Source organism: Myodes glareolus, chromosome 17, assembly GCF_982192425.1.
Source record: "Myodes glareolus chromosome 17, mMyoGla1.1, whole genome shotgun sequence".
Taxonomy (NCBI): domain Eukaryota; kingdom Metazoa; phylum Chordata; class Mammalia; order Rodentia; family Cricetidae; genus Myodes; species Myodes glareolus.
The window spans coordinates 26,594,002-26,617,140 of record NC_142042.1 but is presented as its reverse complement, the minus strand read 5'-3'; the positions used below and the strand labels follow the sequence as shown (position 1 = coordinate 26,617,140).

At 44.1% G+C, this 23,139-nt stretch overlaps 1 protein-coding gene across 1 annotated transcript in view; it reads left to right on the top strand.

Moving 5' to 3' along the window:
• Window positions 1-23,139, top strand: part of Papss1 (3'-phosphoadenosine 5'-phosphosulfate synthase 1) — a 66,647-nt gene that overhangs the window by 8,457 nt on the left and 35,051 nt on the right. The window contains exons 2-5 of the mRNA XM_048456740.3: window positions 4,227-4,341; window positions 7,267-7,502; window positions 8,219-8,357; window positions 10,663-10,781. Of these exons, the coding sequence (XP_048312697.2) occupies window positions 4,227-4,341; window positions 7,267-7,502; window positions 8,219-8,357; window positions 10,663-10,781 (609 nt within the window). The remainder of the gene's footprint in view (window positions 1-4,226; window positions 4,342-7,266; window positions 7,503-8,218; window positions 8,358-10,662; window positions 10,782-23,139) is intronic.

The window sequence follows — 23,139 nt, the reverse complement described above, 5'->3', positions numbered from 1 at the left end:
CATTCTGTGGGCTGCCCAGATGGTTCCTGGTTGAAGGAACTTGGTGCCAAGCCTGATGACCTGAGTTTGATCCCTGGAACCTGCACCCCACTCAAATAAATACATGTAAAATAGGAAGATTCTACTTAGCAAAGGAAACATCCCTGGGGTGAAGAGAACCTGCAGAATAACCTTTGCCAGCGGCCCATCAGCCAGGGTGCTGGTGTGCACCTTTAGTCCCAGCACTTGAGAGGCAGAGGCAGGCAAATCTCTGCAAATTTGAAACCAATCAGGTCTATGTAGTGAGTTTCAGGACACTCACTAAGCCCCTGTATCAAAGAGAAGAAACCCAAAGTAAAACCCCACACCCAAATAACAAAACAAGAAAACAAGCCAGAACAAAGAGGAGCTTTATTCAGCACAAGAGGGAATGGTAATGTGCGTGGCCACTGTGGAAGTCAGTATGGACGTTCCTCAGCATTCTGAGAGTGGAACTAACACGTGGCACCGCCATCCCACTTGTGAGGAAATGCCATGACCAAAAGTAACCTGGGGAGGAAAGAGTATCTGTGCCATCATTGAAGGAAGTCAGGCAGGATCTTAGAGGCAGGAACTGATGCAGAACCATGGGGAGTGCTGCGTACTGGCTTGTTTAACCTGCTTTCTTCTTCTTTTTTTTAATATTGATTTTATTGAGCTATACATTTTTCTCTGCTCCCCTCCTTGCCTCTCCCCTCACCTTCAACCCTCTCCTATGGTCCCCCTGCTCTCAGTTTACTCAGGAGATCTTGTCTTTTTCTACTTCCCATGTAGATTAGATCCATGTATGTCTCTCTTAGGGTCTTCATTATTGTCTAGGTTCTCTGGGATTGTGAATTGTAGGCTGACTTTGCTTTATGTCTGAAAGCCACTTATGAGTGAGAACACATGATATTTGTCTTTCTGGGTCTATGTTACCTCACTCAATATGATGTTTTCTAGCTGTATCCATTTGCCTACAAATTGCAAGATGTCATTATTTTTTTCTGCCGTATAGTACTCCATTGTGTAAATGTACCACATTTTCCTTATCCATTCTTTGGTCGAGGAGCATTTAGGTTGTTTACAGGTTCTGACTATGACAAATAATGCTGCTTTGAACATAGTTGAGCACATGTCCTTGTGGTATGATTGAGCATCCTTTGGGTATATACCCAAAATTGGTATTGCTGGGTCTTGAGGAAGGTTGTTTCCTAATTTTCTGAGAAATTCCCACACTGATATCCAAAGGGTCTGTACCAGTTTGCCCTTCCACCAGCAATGCAGGAATGTTCCCTTTACCCCACAACCTCTCCAGCATAAGTTGTCATCAGTGTTTTTTATCTTGGCTGTTCTTACAGGTGTAAGATGGAATCTCAGAATTGTTTGGATTTGCATTTCTCTGATGGCTAAGGATGTTAATTAAGTATTTCCTTAAGTGTCTTTCAGCTATTTTAGATTTCTCTGTTGAGAGTTCTCTGTTTAGGTCTGTACCCCATTTTTTTAATTGGATTATTTGTTCTTTCAATGACCAATTTCTTGAGTTCTTTGTATATTTTGGAGATCATCCCTCTGTCCGATATGGAGTTGGTAAAGATCTTTTCTCATTCTGTAGACTGTTGTTTTGTCTTGTTGACCGTGTCCTTTGCTTTATAGAATCTTCTCAGTTTCAGGAGGTCCCATTTACTAATTGTTTCTCTCAGTGTCTCTGCTGCTGGGGTTATATTTAGGCAGTGGTCTCCTGTGCCAATGTGTTCAAGTGTGCTTCCCACTTTCTCTTCTATGAGGTTCAGTGTGGTTATCTTTATGTTGAGGTCTTTGATCCATTTGGACTTGAATTTTGTGCTTGGTGATAGATACGGATCTATTTTCATTCTTCTACATGTTGATATCCAGTTATGCCAGCACTATTTGTTGAATATGCTTTCTTTTTTCCATTTTATATTTTTTGCTTCTTTGTCAAAAATTAGGTGTTCATAGGTATGTGGATTAATATCCAGGTCCTCGGTTCGGTTTCATTGGTCCTCCTGTCTGTTTTTATGCCAATACCAGACTGTTTTCAGTACTGTAGCTCTGTAGTAGAGTTTGAAGTTAGGGATTGTGAAGAACTCCAGAAGTTCTTTTATTGTACAGGATTGTTTTGTCACCTTGCTTTCTTATAGAACCCAGAACCACCATCCTACTTTGGTACCACTCACTGTGGGCTGACCCCTCCTCCCACTACTATTTACGAAAATGCTCTACAGACATGGCTGCAGTCTGATATTAAGGGGAGGCATTTTTTTCAGTTGAGGTTTTCCCTTCTCAAATAACTCCAGGTTGGGTTAAATTGACACAAAACTAGTCAACACACCGTTCTTGGTATGAGTTTTGGATCCTGAGTCAAGACACCACATAGATGTTGGGCATTGTATGTATGGATGCACTATTCACAATAGCCAGGAAATGGAACCAACCTAGATATTCATCAGCAGATGAATGGATAAAGAAAATGTTGTCCATATAATCAAAGGGATTTTATTCAGCTATGTAGAAAAAATGTCACTCTTAAATTTGTAGGAAAATGGATGAAACTGAAGCATTATCTTAGTAAAATAAGCCTGTCTCAGACAAATACTGCATATTTCCTCTTCCACCCAAATTGTAAGCACATTTGTTTGTATGTGTGTGTTTATAGCCTACAAAACTAGAAAGTGGATCCTAAGAGAGAAGGAAGAGATTTTAAGGGAGAGCAGTGATTCCAGGCAACAGCAGAGCAAAGCCCATGGCAGCTGCGGGAAGAAAGGGAACGTTGGGAACACACTGAGGGGGTGAGGTGGCAGGGTAGGTGTGGAGGTTTGAGAACCAAGTACCATTTGCACATATGTGTGAAGATGTCATGAAGATGGATGTTGGGAGTTGTGGGGGGCTGGAGGGGATACTAGGGGAGGGTGGATATGCTCTGAGTACACCATATGCTTGCTTGAAATTACAACAAAATAAAATAAAAAAATTCCACTAACCCCTTTCCTCACAGAGTTAGAAAAAGCAATCACAAAGTTGGTAAAGGACTTCAGAAAGTCTCAGATAACCAAAGCTGTCTTAGCAGGAGAGAAGTGATCAGGAGATAGCACACTGCTTGTCTTCAGAACATACTATAAGGCTGGAGGGACTCAGGCACACATAGAAGCCACAGGGCAGAAGAGTGAGTCCAGAATTAAAACCCACACACAGTCTCTTGAGTTTTGACAGAGGTGCCCAGAGCGTATAAACCAGGAAAGACAGTTTTCAGGTGGTGCTGTAGGGAAATCTGACCTTTTCCATGCAGGTAAGCGAGACCCACACCCTCCATCGGAGCTGCTGTCTTCATCATTCTGGTGGAAGAAGCCCTCACCCTGTCCTTTCCTTTCTCTCCTATTCTGCTTCCTTTTTAATGTGATGTGTCTAATACAATTTTATCGGCTTGATTATCCAGTTAAATATAAGCTCACCAAGGGTGGAGACTTTATTTACTTGACATACTAGATAGACTTCAGTAATAACTGATCGAATGAATGATTGACTAAGTGTGTGAAAAAAATGAGGGCTGGAAGATGCCAGGTTCTACCCCTAGTTCTGAGATCTTGGGGAGATTATTTAGTAGCTTTTCTCAGGTTTAGCCTTCTATAAAGCTACAGTGGAGAGAGGACCCGTGTCACTGGGTTGCTGTGAGGATTTCGTTGGCTGGTAATGTAAATGTGAAATGCTGAATGCTAAACATTCTGAGAGTGTGTGAAAGAGAATGAGAGTTAGCTGTTTTAGCTTTTCCTTGCTTTTGGCATCTTACACAGTGTAGTCAGACATTTTTGTCAAGACTGTAGGCTCCCCAAGAATGACATGGAAACTTATTAATTATGAAAGCTCGGCATAGCTTAGGCTTGTTTCTAACTAGCTGTTATAACTTAAATTAACCCTTTTCTATTAATTTACTTTCTGCCTCGTGGCTTTATCATCTCATCGCTGTAGTGTCTATTCTGATTGCTCTGAATCCCTTGGTGTCTCTGCCTTCTTCTTCCCAGTATCCTCTGTGCCTGAAAATCCTGCCTAGCTATTGACCATTCCGCTTTTTATTAAACCAGTCAGAGCGACAGATCTGCACGGTGTAAAAAAAAATATTCCTCAGCAACACAGGGTGTTGATTGTATGTTTACAAGGATATGTATTGACATTTTAAAGGACTGTGTAAATGAGATTTTTTTTTTCTTTTCTAGGGGATGCAGAGAGCAACTAACGTCACTTATCAAGCTCACCATGTCAGCAGGAACAAGAGAGGGCAGGTGGTGGGGACCAGAGGTGGCTTTCGCGGTTGCACAGTCTGGCTGACAGGTATGGTCAAGAGAGAAATGGATGGGTGCGGTGATGCATGCCTGGAATCCCAGGTCTTGGGAAGCTCATCATCAGCCTGGACTGTGTAACAAGGCTGTGTCAACATGACGGTGGCGTGACCTCTGAGGGTGACTTGCAGCAGAACAGGGGTGTGGGCACATAGGTGCCAAGGGGGCACCTAATGGCAGGAACAGTGAGGTAGGGTGCCAGTATAAGCCGTGTCCTTCCGTGGGAATACTGGCAGTATTCCCATGAGGTGCAGGGGATGCACTGCTTGGTTTTCCTAGGAAATTGAAGTCCAATGCCATCAAGATTTCTTCTGGCTTCTTCCTGAAACATTGTGTTAACAGTGTTGTCGGTGGAGAGAGCTGTCCCGTCCCAAGTCCATAGACCACTGTGTAGAAACCAATGGGCAGAAGCCGGCAGAGGCTGTTCATCCACATACCAGGGTGTCACATGGCTCTCCCCGTGTACAGATGCTGCAGAACCATCAGAAACAAAATTTAAAAGAGATCCCTTTCTGCAGTTTACTGGCTCCTCTAGGAGACGCCCCTAATGGGAAACACTTCAGCTTACCTTTTCTAGAGACATTTAATAGACCACGTTGTACCTTGATACTGTTTCTTAGAAAATGTTGTTACATTTTCAGCTAACCTTTTCTAGAGACATTTAATAGACCAGGTTGTACTTTGATACTGTTTCTTAGAAAATGTTGTTACATTTTCAGCTTACTTTTTCTAGAGATATTTAATTGACCAGATTGTACTTTGATATTGTTTCTTTGAAAGTGTTTTTAAATTGTCTGGTATATTAGTTCCTAGAGCTGTTGTAGCAAATCAGCTGAACCATTGACTTAAAGCCACAGCAGCAACTCTGGCTTGGCACTCTCGGCATGCCTGCAGGCCAGCTACATCCTGCAGCACGGTGATGGGATGGTGGCGGTTGGTGGGAGACATCTGTCCACTCCATTTTTTTTTTTTAAAGCATCTGGGGCTTTTAGAAATAACTGTCATTCTGTGGTTTATAGACAACATCGCTTCAGTCTCTCCTTACAAGGACATGAGGTACTGGGTTTGGGGCCCAGTCTAACCAGCAAAGACTGTATTTAGTTAAGATCACAGTCTGAGGTCCTAGTGGACCAGAGTATTTGATGGGGGATGGGTGCTGTCCAACTCAGAACAGACATTTTGTTTTCTTTAGCTTTGTTGAAGCTGATATGTCTTATGTATATTGATTTTTCTGCCTCTTTGTTTCAGCCTCTCAGTTTTCAGCAATGTTTATTCTTTATGCCTATATGTATTTGTAGAGTATAGATGTTTGTCCATGGGGATGTAAGCAGACTGGTTACAACTTTTTGTTCCCTCTCCTGTACACAAAACGTAGCCTTTCAGCTTTCACTTCTTTTTTTCTTGCTGGCACTTGGTGCTCAACTAGTGTTTAAAACCAGTAACAAAGCTGAGTATAATCGCCATTTTTAGTCCCCACACCCGGGATGCTGAGGCAAGAGGCTTGCTCAACATTTAGTATTGGTTTGGGCTATGAGTTCAAGGCCATCCTGGGATACCTAGTGAAACTCTGTCTCAAAACAAAATCTACAACAACAAACAAGCAAATAACAGCAACAATAACAACAAAACAAATGGAAAAGTGGTAGAGCCCTCATGTCTTGGCTCCGGCTCTGTTGTTGCAGCACAATTACCCAGAGCCTCACCCAGTGAAACAACAACTCTGATTACTTAGCACCGCAGAAGCAGAATTCAAGGGACTCCGTGGGCTATCTTTGCCTGGATCTCATGTGGTTGTAGTCAGAGTCCTTTGGGCTGCTAAACTGGTGTCCTTGTCATCTTGGAGCTCAGCTGATTGACGCCCTTGACTAGAACAAGTGAATGATTCCTGTAGCTGAGTGGTCTCGGTGTTCTCCAACGTTAAGTGGACACTGAGAAGCTAGAGATGCATTTCTGGTCTAGCCTTGGAAGGCTGCACTCCCAGTAGATATAAATTAAATATAGTGCCACTCACTATATTTTTTTGGCTTCCAGTGTCCCTCAGCCAGCCCAGACTCAAGAGGGTGGCATTAGGTACTTTGTGTTGAGGGGACAGTGGCAGGTCACACTGTAAGGAATTTGTAGGGGCAAGCTATTGTGTTAACTTCTTTGGGGAAACAGCCTACTAATGAATTAAAACAGCTGGCTCTCTGCTGATCCTCTCAGCACGTGATCTTTTTAGTTAGCTTTCTGGACTGCCATGATTTTGTTCTAGATCACTGGCATACTAGACTTCCATGTTCATCTCTTGCCTTACTGTTCTCTTGACTTTGGGGTCTTCAGGTTGGTAAAGTGTTAGTATATAAATGTTTCCTTTCTTTCTCCTGATCGTTTAGTGAATATACGTGATGGAGAGGAGAGTGAGTGGAAGCTAGGGTTTTCTTCTCAGGTTAATTATATAGTGAACTGACTCCAGATAGTTCTGTCACGGTCCGTGAGCGGCATGACCCTGGAGTAAGGAGGTAGCTTTATAGTTCCACATTGACTTTTCTCCTTTCCCTTTTTTCCCCTTATTATATATAATTTGGCATTTGACTATAAAAATGTGGCATGTATCTTTCAATAGTGTTAACAGTGATGAAGTGGATACACCTACCCAACCATGACACTAAAATTGATAATTTTTGAATCTTATTGGTGATTTCTGGGTTATTTAAGTTACCGAAGATACATGCTTAAGAGGAACACCCCATATACCCCCCAAACATAAAGAAACCCTAGATGTTTATAGATATTTTGAGCAGATAAGGGGTTAATGTTAAAGAGGTAATGGGCAGGGGTGATTCTCCGACCCTGGTGCTGTAACGGATATCATTAATCTTGCCCTTAGACTCTTGGTTCTAACTTCTCAGGTGGAATTTGTTTGGACTGTTCCCTCTAGGACTGTCTGGGGCGGGCAAGACGACGGTGAGCATGGCTCTGGAGGAGTACCTGGTTTGCCATGGCATTCCATGCTACACTCTGGATGGTGACAACATTCGCCAAGGTCTCAATAAGAACCTTGGCTTCAGTCCCGAGGACAGAGAAGAGAACGTCCGGCGCATCGCGGAGGTGGCGAAGCTGTTTGCAGACGCGGGCTTAGTGTGCATCACCAGCTTTATATCCCCGTACACACAGGTGTGTGGCTGCTCCGCCATCAGGTGCCGATGACGCAGTTGAAATGTGGTGTCAGGCAAAACACATATTAAACATTGGCCTGTGTTTTGAGGCTAAATCCAACTTTACTATTTCTCTGAAATCCAAGTGACTTAAAAAAAAATTGTGTGCTGTGGTCCAGTGTGTGTCAAACCTGCTATTAAAGCATCTTGAAGTGAAACAAAGTTGTTGAGGTGAAGCCATTGGCTGACTGTGTAAGCTTAACACACATGCACCGACACACACACATATACGTGCACACGTGGACACGGACACACACACACACACATATACATGCACACGTGGACACGGACACACACACACACATACGTGCACACGTGGACACGGACACACACACACATACGTGCACACTTGGACACGGACACACACACACACATATACATGCACACGTGGACACGGACACACACACACACATACGTGCACACGTGGACACGGACACACACACACACATATACGTGCACACGTGGACACGGACACACACACACACATATACATGCACACGTGGACACGGACACACACACACTCATATGCAAATCATATATACGTCATATGTAAACAAACTCAGGTACAAAGTCCTTTTCATTTATTTTTGGTATCGGTTCATCCAACTTTTTACTGCTACTTTTTATTGACTCCTTCCTGTTTCTGTGCGCGTCTTTTTTTCTTCTTTTCTGAAGGACCGCAACAATGCGAGGCAGATTCACGAGGGTGCAAGCTTACCTTTCTTTGAAGTCTTTGTTGATGCTCCTCTGCATGTCTGTGAACAGAGAGATGTCAAGGGACTCTACAAGAAAGCACGCGCGGGAGAAATAAAAGGCAAGCAGCATTTTCTTCGCAGTTTCTCTCTGTCTAGAGAGTTCATGCTTTTGTGTATGGGTCTGATGCCCTCCCCCGCTTTTACATTAAATTGTATTTGTCTGTCTGTCTGTCTTTCGTGTCAGTGCAGTTGCCTGGGGAGATCTGAGGCATTGGACCCTCTGGAACTGGAGTTGCAGGCAGTTGAGAGCCATCTGACATAGGGGCTAGGAGGCAGACTCCAGTTCCCTACACAATCATTATGTGCTCTTAGTCACTGAGCCATCTCCAGCCCGCAGGACTGATAATCTTGTCTAAGAAATTGGGAGTGAGTGGTGACTTGGGGCTGGATGAGGAGAGTAAGTGATTCTTATACTGTTCCTGCTCCCAGACTTAGCAGCAGTGCCTGGGACTGTGCCCCAGTGACCTTTGCTGACTGTGTTGGAAACCTGCTCACAGGACAGAGCTGGGGCTTTGAGAGGTGGCGCTGAAACCCCCTTCATATAATTAGGTGTCTAGAATTAGGTTGCTAGCCATCACTACCTCTAGTCTTCGTTGGAGCCTGACCGTGAAGGATGTCCCATAACTATTGGGGAAAATGCCTGAAGTAGAAACATTTTGGTAGAAGGAGAATGTCCTTGTTTTAAGACTGTTGAATTTGAATTAACATATCCGGCGCCGTGAAAACATCCACACCTTGCCTAGGGTTTAAGGACTGCTCACAGTTTTCAGTGTGCCACACCTTAGGCACCGAAAGGGAACGACAGAGCCTGCCTGCTGTTGAGTTTCATCCCAGTTGTGTTCATTCTGTTGGAATTCCTGGGAACAGGACATATTGCGTTAATGAGTCATCGAAGGTAGGTTATAGAATATTCTTTAGGGATGATTCATGCAGGTAACTTGTTTGCCTTCCCAGCAAGGTACGATAGCTTGGGATCATTGCAGGAGCTCTGAATTCTAGATTTGGGCATTCAGTTTTTGACGCAGGAAAAGGAAAAGGAAATTGGGAAGGAGAATATTTGTTACCCATTTTCATCTATATTTGGGTCTGGGAATAAGCCCCCTCAGCTTGTGAACCAAGCTCGTGCGGAATCTCGCTGCCTTGGGGCCCGGCTCATTGGTGAGGCCTCTCATACCTCTTGTCCCCTAAGCTAGCACCTTCTTGACTCAGACAGGCTGCTGCTTGGAGTGATTGGCAGTAGGCAGGACAGCAGGTTAGTTATTTCACATTTTCATGCCTGTTTTTGAGTGTTTTTTTTTTAAAAAAAGAAAACAAGCTATACTTTTTCATTTTAAATACCAATCCCAATTCCCACTCCCTCCACTCCTTCCATTCCCTCCACCTACCCCTCTCCACACCACCTTCATCTGCTCCTCAGAGAGGGTGAGGCACATTGCTTTGGCGAAGGTCCAAGGCCCTCCCTACTGTATCTAGGCTGAGCAAGGTATTCATCCAAAGAGAATGGGTTCCAAAAAGCCAGTACAAGCAGTAGGGATAAATCCTAATGCCACTGCCAGTGATCCCACAGTCTGCCCCAGCCATACAACTGTCACCCACATTTAGAGGGACTAGTTTGGACCTATGCTGGTTCCCTCCCTGTCTGGCTGGAGTTGGTGAGCTCCCATTCGCGCAGGTAAACTGTTTCAGTGGGTATCCCCATCATGGTCTTGTCCACTTTGCTCATATTCACACTCTGAGTGATGTTTAAGATGGCCCCCGTGTTGAAAATGCTGTGTATTATTGCTATTTTTTTATTACACTTATTTATCATCAGGCATGTGTGTGTAGGCCAGAAGACTGTAGGAGTTGACTCTGTCCTTCCACCACATGGGTCCCGGCTTTGAGCTCAGGTTACTAGGCTTGGTGGCGAGCTCCTTTACGCATCGAGCCATCTTCCTGGCCCTGTAGTGTCTGAGAGCAGTGATGCTGGGTTAGGTCCCAGAGGGGAGGCTCACATTAGTGTCATTTTCGCTGAACTGTACTGTGGCTGTGAGGTCGGTGTAAAGGAATCAATATGTTTGATGAGGTGTCTTTAGACAGAAATGCGCATGACACCCGAGGCTGGCAGGAGCCTGACCTTGCATTTTACCCAGGAGATACGACTCAGTAGTGGTGACAACTTCATTGAACATAGGTACAGTAAACAATGGGAACTGACTGTATGTGTTAGGAGAAGTCAAGTTTAATTAGAAGTCTTCCAAGAACGAGCCCTCAGTACCATGATGCCTTGCCAGGGCAGCGTGAGCCTTAGCTTCAGCGTAGACGGGTGCGGATGGAATAACCCTCTATGTTTCTCCTCCCTCTGTGGTCCGCTGTCCTTTAAAGGCTTCACGGGGATCGATTCTGAGTATGAGAAACCGGAGGCCCCAGAGCTGGTGTTGAAAACGGACTCCTGTGACGTCAATGACTGTGTCCAGCAAGTTGTGGAACTTCTCCAGGAACGGGTGAGGGGAAGCCGGCGGGGAGAGGAGGAGAAAACTGCCTGATAACGTGACCTCTAAAAATTGACCTGATTGCGTAGCCTGTTTTTCAGATTCTTCATAAAAGCCAGGAACTTCCTGTATGCTACTATTTTTAGCATTGTGGGGCATACACAATGCATGAAATACCCCAGTTCTTGCAAATGTCAGAAAGGTTGGGTCTTAAATTTTCTCATTAATTTTACCATACCAGTTACAGTGGAAATCTCACGAATATTCTACTGTTTGACTTAGTGTTAGACTTTAAGTTGAGGCACACAGACTTGTTAAATTTCCTTAGACATTTGACTCCTGCTTCAACTTTGTGAGGCACTCACAGCTAGGTTTTAGAGGAGGGTCCTATGGAGGGAGACTTCCTGAATTCAAGTACCTCCTCTCTCTGGCTCCTGGCATATGGAAGCAGAAGATGTGATGGGACTGAATAACAGATACATGGGTCCTTTGGATTTTATTCTGGCTTTAGACATATTTTCTTCCCCCTCTAAACTACCCATTACGTCTTTCACTCACTGTCTGTTTTATCTGGAGAGGATTCGGCCTCTGTGTGGGTGATGGACGTTGCGTGCTGGCTAGTGTTCAACAGCTTGCCCGTGTCCCTACCTGTGCTGGCCACTTCTGTGTGCGAAGCAGGTGTGGGTGTGTCAGCACCCCCACTCTCTTCTCAGAATTCTGACCAGAACCCCCTTCCATCTCCAGTCTCTCATAGCTTTATTTCCTCTGCCTAAATGTATTATATGTGTTTCAACTTCCAAGTTTTCTGTATTATGATATCTCTCCCATGTAGTTAGCATACGGCTTTCCTTCTGAATTTATGTTTCTTATTCAAGTGTTTTCTCTGAATAAGTAGAAATAATAGGAAATAGTGACTTCACTGTTGTGACATCTTATGTATACATGTTTTGTATACACGTGTGTGCGCTGATGCCCTGACCAGTACCTCAGGCCAATGGCTTTATCTTAGGAGGGTTTTTTTACTTCATCTTCAGTCCCTAGGTTTCCTATTAACTAATGTCTATTTCTCTGCCTTTGCCGTCCTTCTCGTCTCTCCACAGTGGTCCCAGCAGTCATTTCTCATCTCCACCAACCCTCTTAAAACCCCATTACTGTAGTTAGTAACAAATGCAGGCACTAGCAGTGCAGAGGTTAATCAGGGATGGCTCCATCCCTGGGGATTTGCATTGTAGGTCAGAGAAGAAGAGCGAGGAGCTCGTGGCTCCTGGGAAATGTGCTAGAAGCTGTGATTCAGTGGTGCGCGGTGTGTCTGGAGGGAGGCAGAGAGCAGTGTTTGGAAGGTTCGTCTTTGAGAGTCTTCACCTGCCTGGTCCTCTTTAGAAGGCATTTTGGCCAGGTGACTTTCTCTCTCACAGTCCTGTAGAGTCCTGTAGCTGGTCCTTCCCTCTCCAGTCATTTCATTTGTCTGCGCCAGGCTCTTGCTGTGTTGCCCTGGCTGGCCTAGAACTGACTGTGTAGACCAGGCTAGCCTCCAACTTGCCTCTGGCTTCCCCGTGCTGAGATTACAGGTGGGTGTGTGCCACCCCATCTAGCACTTCACTGATCTGTGAAAATTTATGGCCACTGCATTGTTTTAAAACGGATCTTCATTTTAACTGACAAGAGCAGCTTACATATGTGTAGCTGTTGTGGCTTCAGTGTATGTGTCCGGCGTGTGAGCATCAGTCTCGCCATTTTCTCGTGTTTCTTTTGCTCTTCTCCAGGGGGGACTCCAGTTAGCCATATGTTAAACAGTGAGGTATTGTTCCACAGATGCCCCCGTTATTTCAGTCGATAAATAGAATTAACTTATTTTTAATTGTACTCAATATATTGAAAAGCTTATAAAGGATTTTTTTTTTTTTTAAATTTTGGGACAGGGTCTCTCTCTATTTCTGGCTGTCCTGGTGCTCCCTGTGTAGGTCAGGCTTGCCTCAAACTCCCAGACATCTGCCTCCTTCCTGAGTACTGGGTTTAAAGGTATGCATAACCATGCCTTGCCCAAGCTTTTAAACTGTAATAATCATTAACTAACAGTTTTGGGGTTGGAGAGTTGGCTTGGTGGTTAAGAACATTGATTGTTCTTCTAGAGCTCCTTGGTTTAACTCCCAGCACCCACACAGAGGTCCACAGCCGCTTGTAACTTCAGAGCCAGGGAGGATGATGCCCTTTTTCTGGCCCCCAAGGGTACCATGCACAGACATCATACACAGATATATATGCTGGGCAAAACACTCATACACATAAAAACAAACAAACAAAGAAAACAAAACCAGAACCAAAACCAATTTTGTCATCACTTGGCTTTCTTCCCCCATCATGTACACCTCTGCTGAAGTTCTCCAGGGATTCCTGCATGCTGACCACATCCCACCCGATCGTGGGAATTGGTTATCTTACTGTTAGAGCCACCATTTAAGGTCCTGATGGGTGGTTGAACTCTGGTGCTTTCTGGATCTAGCTCTGACAGCGTTGACACTTGACTGTGGGTGGTTTTCTCCCCCTTCTGGTTGTCTCAGAACTTTATTAAGTGCTGGATATTGGATCTGAGCACATAACAAAGATTGAGATAGTGGTTTTTCCCTAATTAATTTATTTGTTTATTTATTTTGTGTGTATATGTATGGGTAGGTGTGTGCCGTGGAGCACTGTGGAGGTCAGAGGACAGCTTACTGTATTTGGGTCTCTCCTCCTCTTATGTGGGTTCTGAGGATTGAACTCAGGTTGTCAGCATTGACGGTGAGCACCTTAATCTGCTGAGCCATCTCACTGGCCTGAGATAATGTTTTTCATTTGTATTTCAGGCTGGCATTAATACATAACTGGGGATGACCTTGAACTTCTTAATTAATACATAACTGGGGATAATACATAACTTAATTAATACATAACCTTGAACTTCTTGATATTCCTCTGCCTCTCGAGCCCTGAATGTTCGGTTGTGCACCACCACCAAACCTGGGTTATGTGGTCCTGGGTTTGAAACCTGGGCTCTGTGCGTGATAGTCAATCATTTATCCGAAAGATCTGCATCATCAAGCTGTCTCCTGTGTCCAACCTTTGGTCCAGGGTACCTATGAGTGTGGCTCAAAATAAAATTAACCTTAGTAAAACATTCTGAATTTTTTTTGGATTCATTATTATTATTGTTAATATTTTGTCTCATCATTTGGTTATGTGGTCCTCAAAGGTGGACTGTGTAGGTAACGTGGGAATGTTGAAAGGCTGGACATTCTTATGTTGTAGATGTATCATGATGTGCCTGTCATGCTGTTGGCGTAGTGTTGAATTTCGTCGGCAGTCACCTGTATTGTACCACAGGCTCCAGTTTCTCCAGGGTCAGCGATTCTTCATGCTCAGTATAGGGCGTGGTTACATTTGTCTACATCGAACTTCCTTTGTTTTACTTGAATTTTGCCAGATGAAAGTTAAAGGGTTGTATGTAGTCTAATTTCATGATTTTTATCTGTGTAATCAGCAGTCCTTAAGCGTTTTCCAGAATCCTAGGAAACTGCAGAGGCACTGTTGTATGGACTACAGATAACACTAAAGTCATCCACCTAGGGGCTGCTCAGCTGGGTGTGTGGCTGACTACTGCTGGCATCACCCTCTTTTCTCCTTTCTTTGATTTCCTCATCATTTCTTTGGGGCACTATTTAGAAAAAGCATTCTTCGGATTTCATGCTTTGCCTGCGTAAATCTGCCCCATTACTCTGCTGTCTCTGATCCCCCCCCCCCCTTAACGCTTTGTGCTTGTTGGTGATTTATGTTGTTCCTTACATGTTTATTCTGTGACGATCCCGCAGTTCCTCTCTAAGCCTAGGACTGGCAGAATCCCACGCCCCCGTCAGCCAAATCCTGCCTGTTCCGTTGTCCACTAGTGTCCTTTCTACCCAGCATCCCACACACAAGCGTGCATTCTGCACAGGACTGCTTGGGGCTGCACCATCTCTCTGTAGGATGAGCACAGACTTGCAGGACCCGCGAAGCATGCAATGGACATGTTTTCCCCACTGGTCAGAGGACAGGGCCAGTGCCACTCTGTGACTTTGTGACCACGCCTGCGTTCTGTGCCTTTTATTTCATGATTGATCATTCACAGAATCATCTCTCTGAAGTTTGATCTAAGTATTTTCTTTTTTATTACTGATTGTCCTTTTATTTTCTCACAGAATTAAGGTGATTTGTGTTGAGAATTGTTCCTAGTTTGGTTCTAAGATGCTTACCTTTGTAGATATTGTCATGTATTCTGCCATAGTGTATATGCCCTCACTCCCTCCCATTCCTCCTTTGGCCTTCACTTCCCATTTATCTTAATCTCTGTAGTCTTAGTTAATGCCTCCCTCCTAATTTATTCCATCTTAATTAGAGGTTGAATTAATTGCCCTTTTTATCTTATACTTGCCAGACAATGTGATAATTGGACACTTTCATCACCCGGTGTCTCGAAAAGAGGCCTAGGGATATAGTACTCCTCGTCCTTTGCTATTCGCTGAGTTACAGTGCTTCTTTCTGACCTTTAGAAACTGGAGCAGTGGCTCATGTTTTTTCCCCAGTTTATCTTCTAATACCCTCTTCTTTGTCTGTTTTTAAATTAAAGATTTATTTATTTTTCTTTTATGTGTATGGGTGTGAGCACTTCACACATGTCTGGACCGTATGTGTGCAATACTCTTGGAAGCTCGAATCCCCTGGAATTAGAGTTGTAGACAGTTGTTAGCTGCCATGTGAGTGCTGGGATTCAAACCCAGGTCCTGAAAGAACAGTCCGTGTTCTTAACTGTTGAATCTTTGTCCTCCCCACCCCATTTCTGTGGCATTCCTAAGAGGTCTTTGCTCTCGGTTCTTCCTGCGTGTTGTCTCATTTCACACACGAAAAGCCTTGGGAGTATTTCAGAGCAATTAGATTTGCTTATGGCGGTGTTGGATTCTGCTTTTGGGTATTTCACAGTGATTTTTATGTATCCTTGGTTTTATTTTCAGGAGTCTTCTTGTTACACTCAAGTCTATGTCTAGAAAGTGATTCTGACTGTATGGGCTCAGAACAGAGACCTTTTCTTAGGAGGGTTGTTTTTCATCACAAAGCAGGATGTCCATGGAGGAGAAACCCAATGCTCCATTACTGTAATGTGTTGTCTTGGCATCATCCTTATTTGGGGAAAGGGATTTCAACGAATGCTTTCCTAAGCCAATGACGTCACTGACAGCATATGAGCACTGTTCTGTGATACGTGGTGAAGCGTGTTAACTGGAGACCACTCAGTGCCATCTGTGGTAGACGCCACAGCAAACACTGGGACGTGGCGGCCGACCAGATCATACGGTTGCTTTACTGACCTGCGTGTTCGGTCCTTGCCACTCTTACTAGTTTATAGTGTGTAGACAGGATGGCCACGTATGCATTAGCTTATCCTGATTCTTTGTAGCATGATGTAGAATTCAGAATTATAGTTAGAAGAAGACACACAGACAACACTCCATCTGTTTTAACGTGGATTCTTGTTGATTGTCTCCTAGTAAACTTGACTCTCAGACAAGCCTTATGGCACATGGAGAAACTGGTGAACAGATGCCAGGTCACAGTTAGTTGGTGGGATGCACGTTGCATTCCCGTGGAATGGTGCTTGGTATAATGCACACTCACAATGCATTCCCGTGGAATGGTGCTTGGTATAATGCACACTCACAATGCATTCCCGTGGAACGGTGCTTGGTATAATGCACACTCAGTCCAGCCAGGGGCAGGAAGCGCAATTCACCTTCTTAACTGTTGCAGTGACGTGTGTGCTGGGATTGAAGGTGTGCGCCACCACACCTTACAGCAAGGCAGGGCTTTTTAAAGGTTAAGTGAGGAGATTTTAAAAGTCAGCTTGAAACAGTTGTCCTTGGCTGCAAGGATCATTCCCACGTGTGGTGTGCAGTCCAAGGCGGACAGGTATTGCACAAGCATTTCGTCTGCAAGGTTCTGGCCGTGTTCAGCGACTGCCTGTGGCAGCTCTTGTTATCTTGTGTGTGTGAGGTCCCCTCCTTGGTTGGGATCCTAATAAATCCCAGTGCTGCTTTATAATGACAACTTTATTTCTGGAGTAAACTAAGGGACATTTTACCTCTCCTTCAGGTTCAGTTCTAAGGGTTTTTGTTTGATTTTCCTTACAGTGGCCAATTTTCTTACCTCTGATATCATTGGAGTATCCTAACAGCTCAGCTCAATTCTTATCCTTTCTAGAGTTAGTTTGGTTTACAGGATAAGGACCCAAACTCAGAAGATTGCCTGTTCAGACACGAGTCATGAATGCGGTTGTCTAGGCCACCCACCATTCTGCCCAGCTGTTTATATAACTCAAGGCACCTCTCCTTAAGCTTTATAATTGGTCAGAATAACTCAGCAAAGTACTTTATTAGTTATTGATGGTTTGTTATCAGTTTAGGAACAGTTTGATGAAAGAGATGTCTGGGGTAGTGTGGGGTGTAGGGAACCAAGTTTTCATGGCTTCTTTAGGCTGCCCCTCTCTTAGCACCTCCACACGTATAGAAACCCAGATACCTTTGAACTCTGCTGTTCAGGGGTTCTTCTGGAGGCTTTCTGTAGGCAGTACTTGATTAAATAGGCATGAGTTGAAGCTGAAAGTTACCAACCTGTAACGAGGTAATCCAGAATTCTGGTGACAAATTCCATCTTGAAACTAAAAGTTTCAAGGACACATCAACTAAGAGTCTCTTCGTACGAAAGACATCACAACTTAGGAGTTTTGAAGCTTGTAGGTCTGTTAGGAACTGGGGACAAGAACCAAATAAGTATGTAGTGCATTTCCCACTGTGTGACTTTGTGTTAGAGAGAAGCCGGTGGTCTGAAGGAGCTTGAGAAGGCTGTGCCCGTGGGAATAATGGCAGATGGCATTCTCTTAGCAGCAGTGATTTGGGGAGACTTTTCTGAGATGAACTCTGCCTGATATTCTTAACTCACTGTCAACAAGGAAAATAAATATTCATTTTTTATGTTCAAGAAAAGTGGATGCTACCTCTGAGGCTTTTGGTTACATGAGTGCTTAAGATCATGATTTCTCTTTCAGTCTGTCTGTGTGATATAGTCGTTCAGATAAAGAATACATGCCACAGCATTTAGTCAAAGGACCGTTGCTTTCTTAACCTGCTTCATTTCATTTGCATTTACTCAAGAATACAGAGGACAAGCAAGCGTGAGACTTCGTCTTTTCTCTTCACTAACCCTCAAGTGGTCACTAGATGGCCTGCTCGCATTGCGTTCTAACTTGGTCTTTTAGAACACAAGGGAGTAGGCTTCTTGCCGCTGGTTTTAATCTGAAGTGATATTTTAAATGCTGTTTTTAAATCTACCAGGAACTCTGGATTTACTAGTGCTATAAATTATTTAAAGGTTTGTCTTCTTACAAAATGGTGGTTTAGTGCTCTAAATGGATTTTATACTGCACATAAAAACCAGACTTTGTAGCTCAGTTTTAAAGTGTGGCCAGCATGTCGTTTGCTCGGGCTGTAGATGCATGGAGTTGAGATAATAGAAACTTAATAGCTGCAAGAAAATGTGAGTGAGCCCCAGCATTCAGTCTGCCGAGCAGGTCTGGCTCCAGGAGAAGTGGAGCAAATATGTCGAGGACAAAATGTGAAGTGCTGAATCACCGTTTATTAATAGGCTCGGCAGATATGGGAGGATCCAAATGAGAGGACAAGAATTGCTAGTGTTAAATGGTGATTTTTTTTTTTGTCCTGATCACAGTTGCCCAGACAAGGATGTAGATGCTGCATACATCGGTCATATATAGTGTTGAGTCAATTAAAACAAAGTTTTGTATCCATCTTACATTTTACGTCAAATCAGCATTTACATTCATAACATCTAGTATTTCTGTCCTTGGAGGTCTGGAACTCAGCCCTCATGCAGGGTAATGTGTAATATGTAAACTGTTCACCGACCTCTGCTCAGGACACATGAGCTGCCCAGGACCCTATTAGTCTCCCCTGGAACTCTGGAGCCTCTCAGAAGGGGTGAGGTGTCCAGTCATGGGAAGACTTTCTCTGGCCAGCCTTGTGCTCTGTCTTTTGTTTGAAAGTCAGTTTGCTGAACTAAGGGTGATTATATGAATGGTACCGATGCACAGTGTTTCTGATTGCTTGGTGAGGCTACGGAAGTCCTTTGGAGTCCCAAATAAGCAGTCACCATGTGGCAGGGGCTCCGCCTTCTGCTCTCTCAGTATCCACACGTACTTTGAGGTGGTGGTATTGGTCCTTTCGGGTGTTTAGTGGTGGTTTTGGAGACTGAGGTTTGTCACTAGAATGTACTAGAAACTGGCTGTGTCTGCATTCAACATAAGAAAATATGTATGGGTGTTTCGTCTGCTTGTATGTCTGTGCGGCATGTGTGTGCCCGGTGCCAGAAGAAGGCATTGGATCCTCTGGAACTGGAGTTACAGATGGCTGTGAGCTGCCATGTGGGTGCTGGGAATTGAATCCAGATCTTCTGGAAGAGCAGCCAGTGCTCTTAAGTTTTGAGCCATTCCTCCAGCCCTGTGTCTGCATTTTTAAGGTTCTCTTTGTGTTTCTGATAATCGGTTGCCTCATCTCTACCCACAGTCTACACAGAGCTGTCTTCCACTGAGCAGATGTTCCGTCTTCCCCTTGACTCATGCCATTGTGCTTGTGCTAATTCCAGAAATATTAACTTTATCTTTCCAGAAGAAAACAATGGCAGGCTCTTGACCTTTTATTTAACATTGGTTATCCACCAGAAGAATTGCACACCCATATTGAAAGGCTAAAATTCATCTTATGAATATTGTTAGATATGAATCTGCAAAGGGAGGGATTTTGTTGAATGTTTGTGATGAAAAGTTATTTTGACTTAAAAATAAAACATGACACTATTTCTTCTTGATCTTGAAAAAAATGATTATAATCCCATGTTAATATTTGAAAGCAGTACATGATTAAACTTGCATGTTTGCTGAAACAATGTGTGTGACAAAGTATCCTGACTTAGTTTCTATGGGGGAACACTGAAGGATACCTTTAAAGTTGAATTCCAGGTCTAGCACCTATCAATTCAATTTTATGGCCTTGGGAAAATAACTTTATTTCTGGCCTCACTGCTTTTCTGCATGAAATAGAACTGATAATAGAGCCCACCTTAGAGTTTGCTGAGGACTCTGTCTGAGTTAATGGGCTGACAGCTGGAACTTGGGGGTGGTTTCTTGTGTATGAATCTAGTGAGTTTTATCATCATCATCTTTTATTGCCCGTGTGCTAAGTGCAATGGAAAACAGTCTAGTGGGGTTTGTTCATCTCTTAGACCTTAGCTCCCTTCTTTGTGGAGGGGGCAGATAGCATAGTTTCTTCTGCCTTGACAGGTAGGTGTTAGGCCATAAAGCCTTTAGAACAGTGTGTTGAGGGCATATCCCTGTGTTAGCCCTATAGTTCAGACACCATGATGTCTGATTCTTGTAACAGCCCTGGGGAATGGGTGTCTGGATGTTTTTTAAGTGGTTGAGGAAAAGGAGAAACCAGGAGGTGAGGTGAGGAAGCCCGTCAGGGCTGTGTATTTAGAACTGAAGAAACAGATCACTGACTGCTAGGCAAAGAATGTTCATGTCTTCCTCTCTTTCGTAACAACAGTAAGAACATGAGAAATAACTGACGTACGGGCTCCTGCCACCTTCTGTCTCTTCTTGGTTTGAAAATGTGTCCCTTAAATTTTGTGACTAGTTTACTGACCTCCTATCCTTTCTGTGAGCCTCCCTGTCCTCTCCCTTCTAGAAGCCTAACGAGTACCTGGCCTTAATTGGTCACTCTTAGCATCTTTTCCTGTGTAGGATTTCAGTTTTTTATTGTGCAGCTGGCAAGAATATGATGCTTGAGTGTGCCTTTGGTGTCTTGTGTGTCCGGCTGAGCGTGTGGGGTGTGTGCAGCTGCTTCGTGCATGCTCCACTGTCTCTCAGAGAAAGTGGATTCTGGGCTTTCCCTTTCCAGTTGAAGCTTGGCAGCGACTACAGACAGGCCATTTGCTCTGTAGCGCATCCACGGCGGAGAACACTTAGACGGGACACTAGGCAAATGACAGTGACACACACACAGAAGGATATAGGCCATCTGCCTACCAAGGCCCTTTCCACATTTAAAGTAAATGCAGGGAGCTACGCCTAAGCTGCTTATCTGGCAAGATTTTTCTTTTCCTTCTGTGTGTGATTTTCCTCTTCGACACATTCTTAAAGTCCACCATTCCATATAAACTGACTGCTGACCTGTTGCTCCCCCTCCCTTCATAAAGCTGACACAAACCTACTTTGGTGTGGGTTCATGTGTGTGGGGAAGTCTACCTTGTGAGAACATGATTGCAGTGACATCCACCAAGTCAGACTGGAGCAACTGGAACAGCTGGAGCAGCTGGAGCAGCTGGGCCGCCTTGGTTCACTTTTTTCTTTAATGGCTTCAGGTAGTCTTTTTCCTTAGTAAATGCAGCAATAACTTTCTGCTATGAAATATGGAATGTCTGGGAGATTTATGGACACTTGTGCTGGGCAGTTTGTGCCTTATGTGCTGCCTTCCTGTTTCCTCCTTGATTAGTGGGGCGCTCGAGGGGCAGAGGGGTGCTCGAGGGGCAGACGTCTCTCAGAAATGTTGCTCTGCTCCAGGAGTGGGCTGTGGGGCCTGGCTGGCCGTGGTCCCTCATTGTGGGTTTTGATTTTATTATTTCTTTTCCTGTATGTGTAGTCTTACTTACTCTTGGGTTTATTCTGCGAAGTTGGAGGCCTTGAATATTACCATAGGAGAAATCTGGTTTTTCTGCCTGCTTTTATGCTGTGCTGAACTGTGTTTCTCCTTTTTCCCCATTGTGGGAGCAGAGTATCTGAGAAGATGGCGCTGTAGGCCACTGGTTCTGGATTCTCAGATCCCCGTTGGGATTGTGTGAACAGCTACCCCTGGTCTTCATGAACCTCTTTTGGCATAGACATGTAACTTAGCCTTATTAATAGTATATTCCTCTTTTGCTGTGAGCCAATCACGGTCAGCTGCCACTTTGAGCTCTTCCCTTAGACAAGGCATGTTGTACAAACATCTAGAGGTGGTGCTACTCAAACTAAAATGGCTGGGGAGCCACTGGGTCACAGATACCTACAGCAATGCTGTGTATGTTTAGTCCACCGTTAGCTGAGTGGATTAAGTTACCTGCTATGTGGCAGGTAACTAACTGTAAGTAGGGTATGTCCTTAAAGTTTTGATTTTTGGGCTCAGTCAGAAAAGCGCGTGCCGTGCAAGTGTGAAGACCTGTGCTTAGACCTTCAGTATCCACATGAAAAGCTGGCACAGCAGGACATGTTTGTAATGGAGGCCTTGGCAGGCAGAAAGAGGAGGCTGCTGGGTGTTATCTGATAGGCAGTCTGGCAAAATGGCGAGCTCCCTGTTCAGTGAGAGAGCCTGTCTCAGAAAATAAGGTGGGGACAGTGTGGACCTCAGCGTGCTCATAGGTGAGCATGTGTGCATGCGTGTGTACACGTACACACACACACACACACACACACACACACACGAGAGTCACATGGAGAGTGACTGAAAAAGACATCTGATGTTGGCCTCTGGCTTCCAGGTGTACTCTCACACACGTGCGTACATACATGAACGTGTACCCACATGCATATGCCCACAAAGAGAATTTGGTTCTTCTGTTAATATTTTACTTTGCATTACCTTGGTCTTTGTTGCTTCATGCTTTAAAAAAATACATCTTTTAGTAGAAGTTTTAGCTTCCTGTAACACTGATGCTGTGTGCATCATGCCTTTGAGCATGCCTTCTTTTAGGTGACTGTTTGCAGGCCGCCTCCGTCTGTTGTCCTGGCTTGACAGGCTTAGGTTTACACAGTGGGGAGAAGTTCTTGCTCTGCCGTCTGTGCTGTGGATTTGATCATTTGGCAGGGACAATGTGATGCTGAGTGTTTTCACAGGCCTCTATACCATCCGTGTGTCTTTGGTGAGGTGTTGGTTCAGGACTTTCTCTCTGGCTGTTGGTGAGGTTTCTGGTTCTGAATGTTTTTAGGTTTGTTTTCTTAGCTCTGTGGAGGATATCAGTGGTTCTGTGATGACTGCATTCCAGCCTCAATATGGTTTTTTTTTTTCCTATGTATTTTCAGGTTCTTTGTGTATTTGGCAACACTTTCCCCTAGGCTTTGGCTGTATCTTTTTATTCTCTTGAGAACTGTTTTATTTCGAATAACAAAGTGTTGCCTGTACACATGTATGAAAACCCACAATTAGTTCCATATTGTGTGCTGAGAGAGATGACCCGGCAGATTTGATATTAAAAAGAGTTA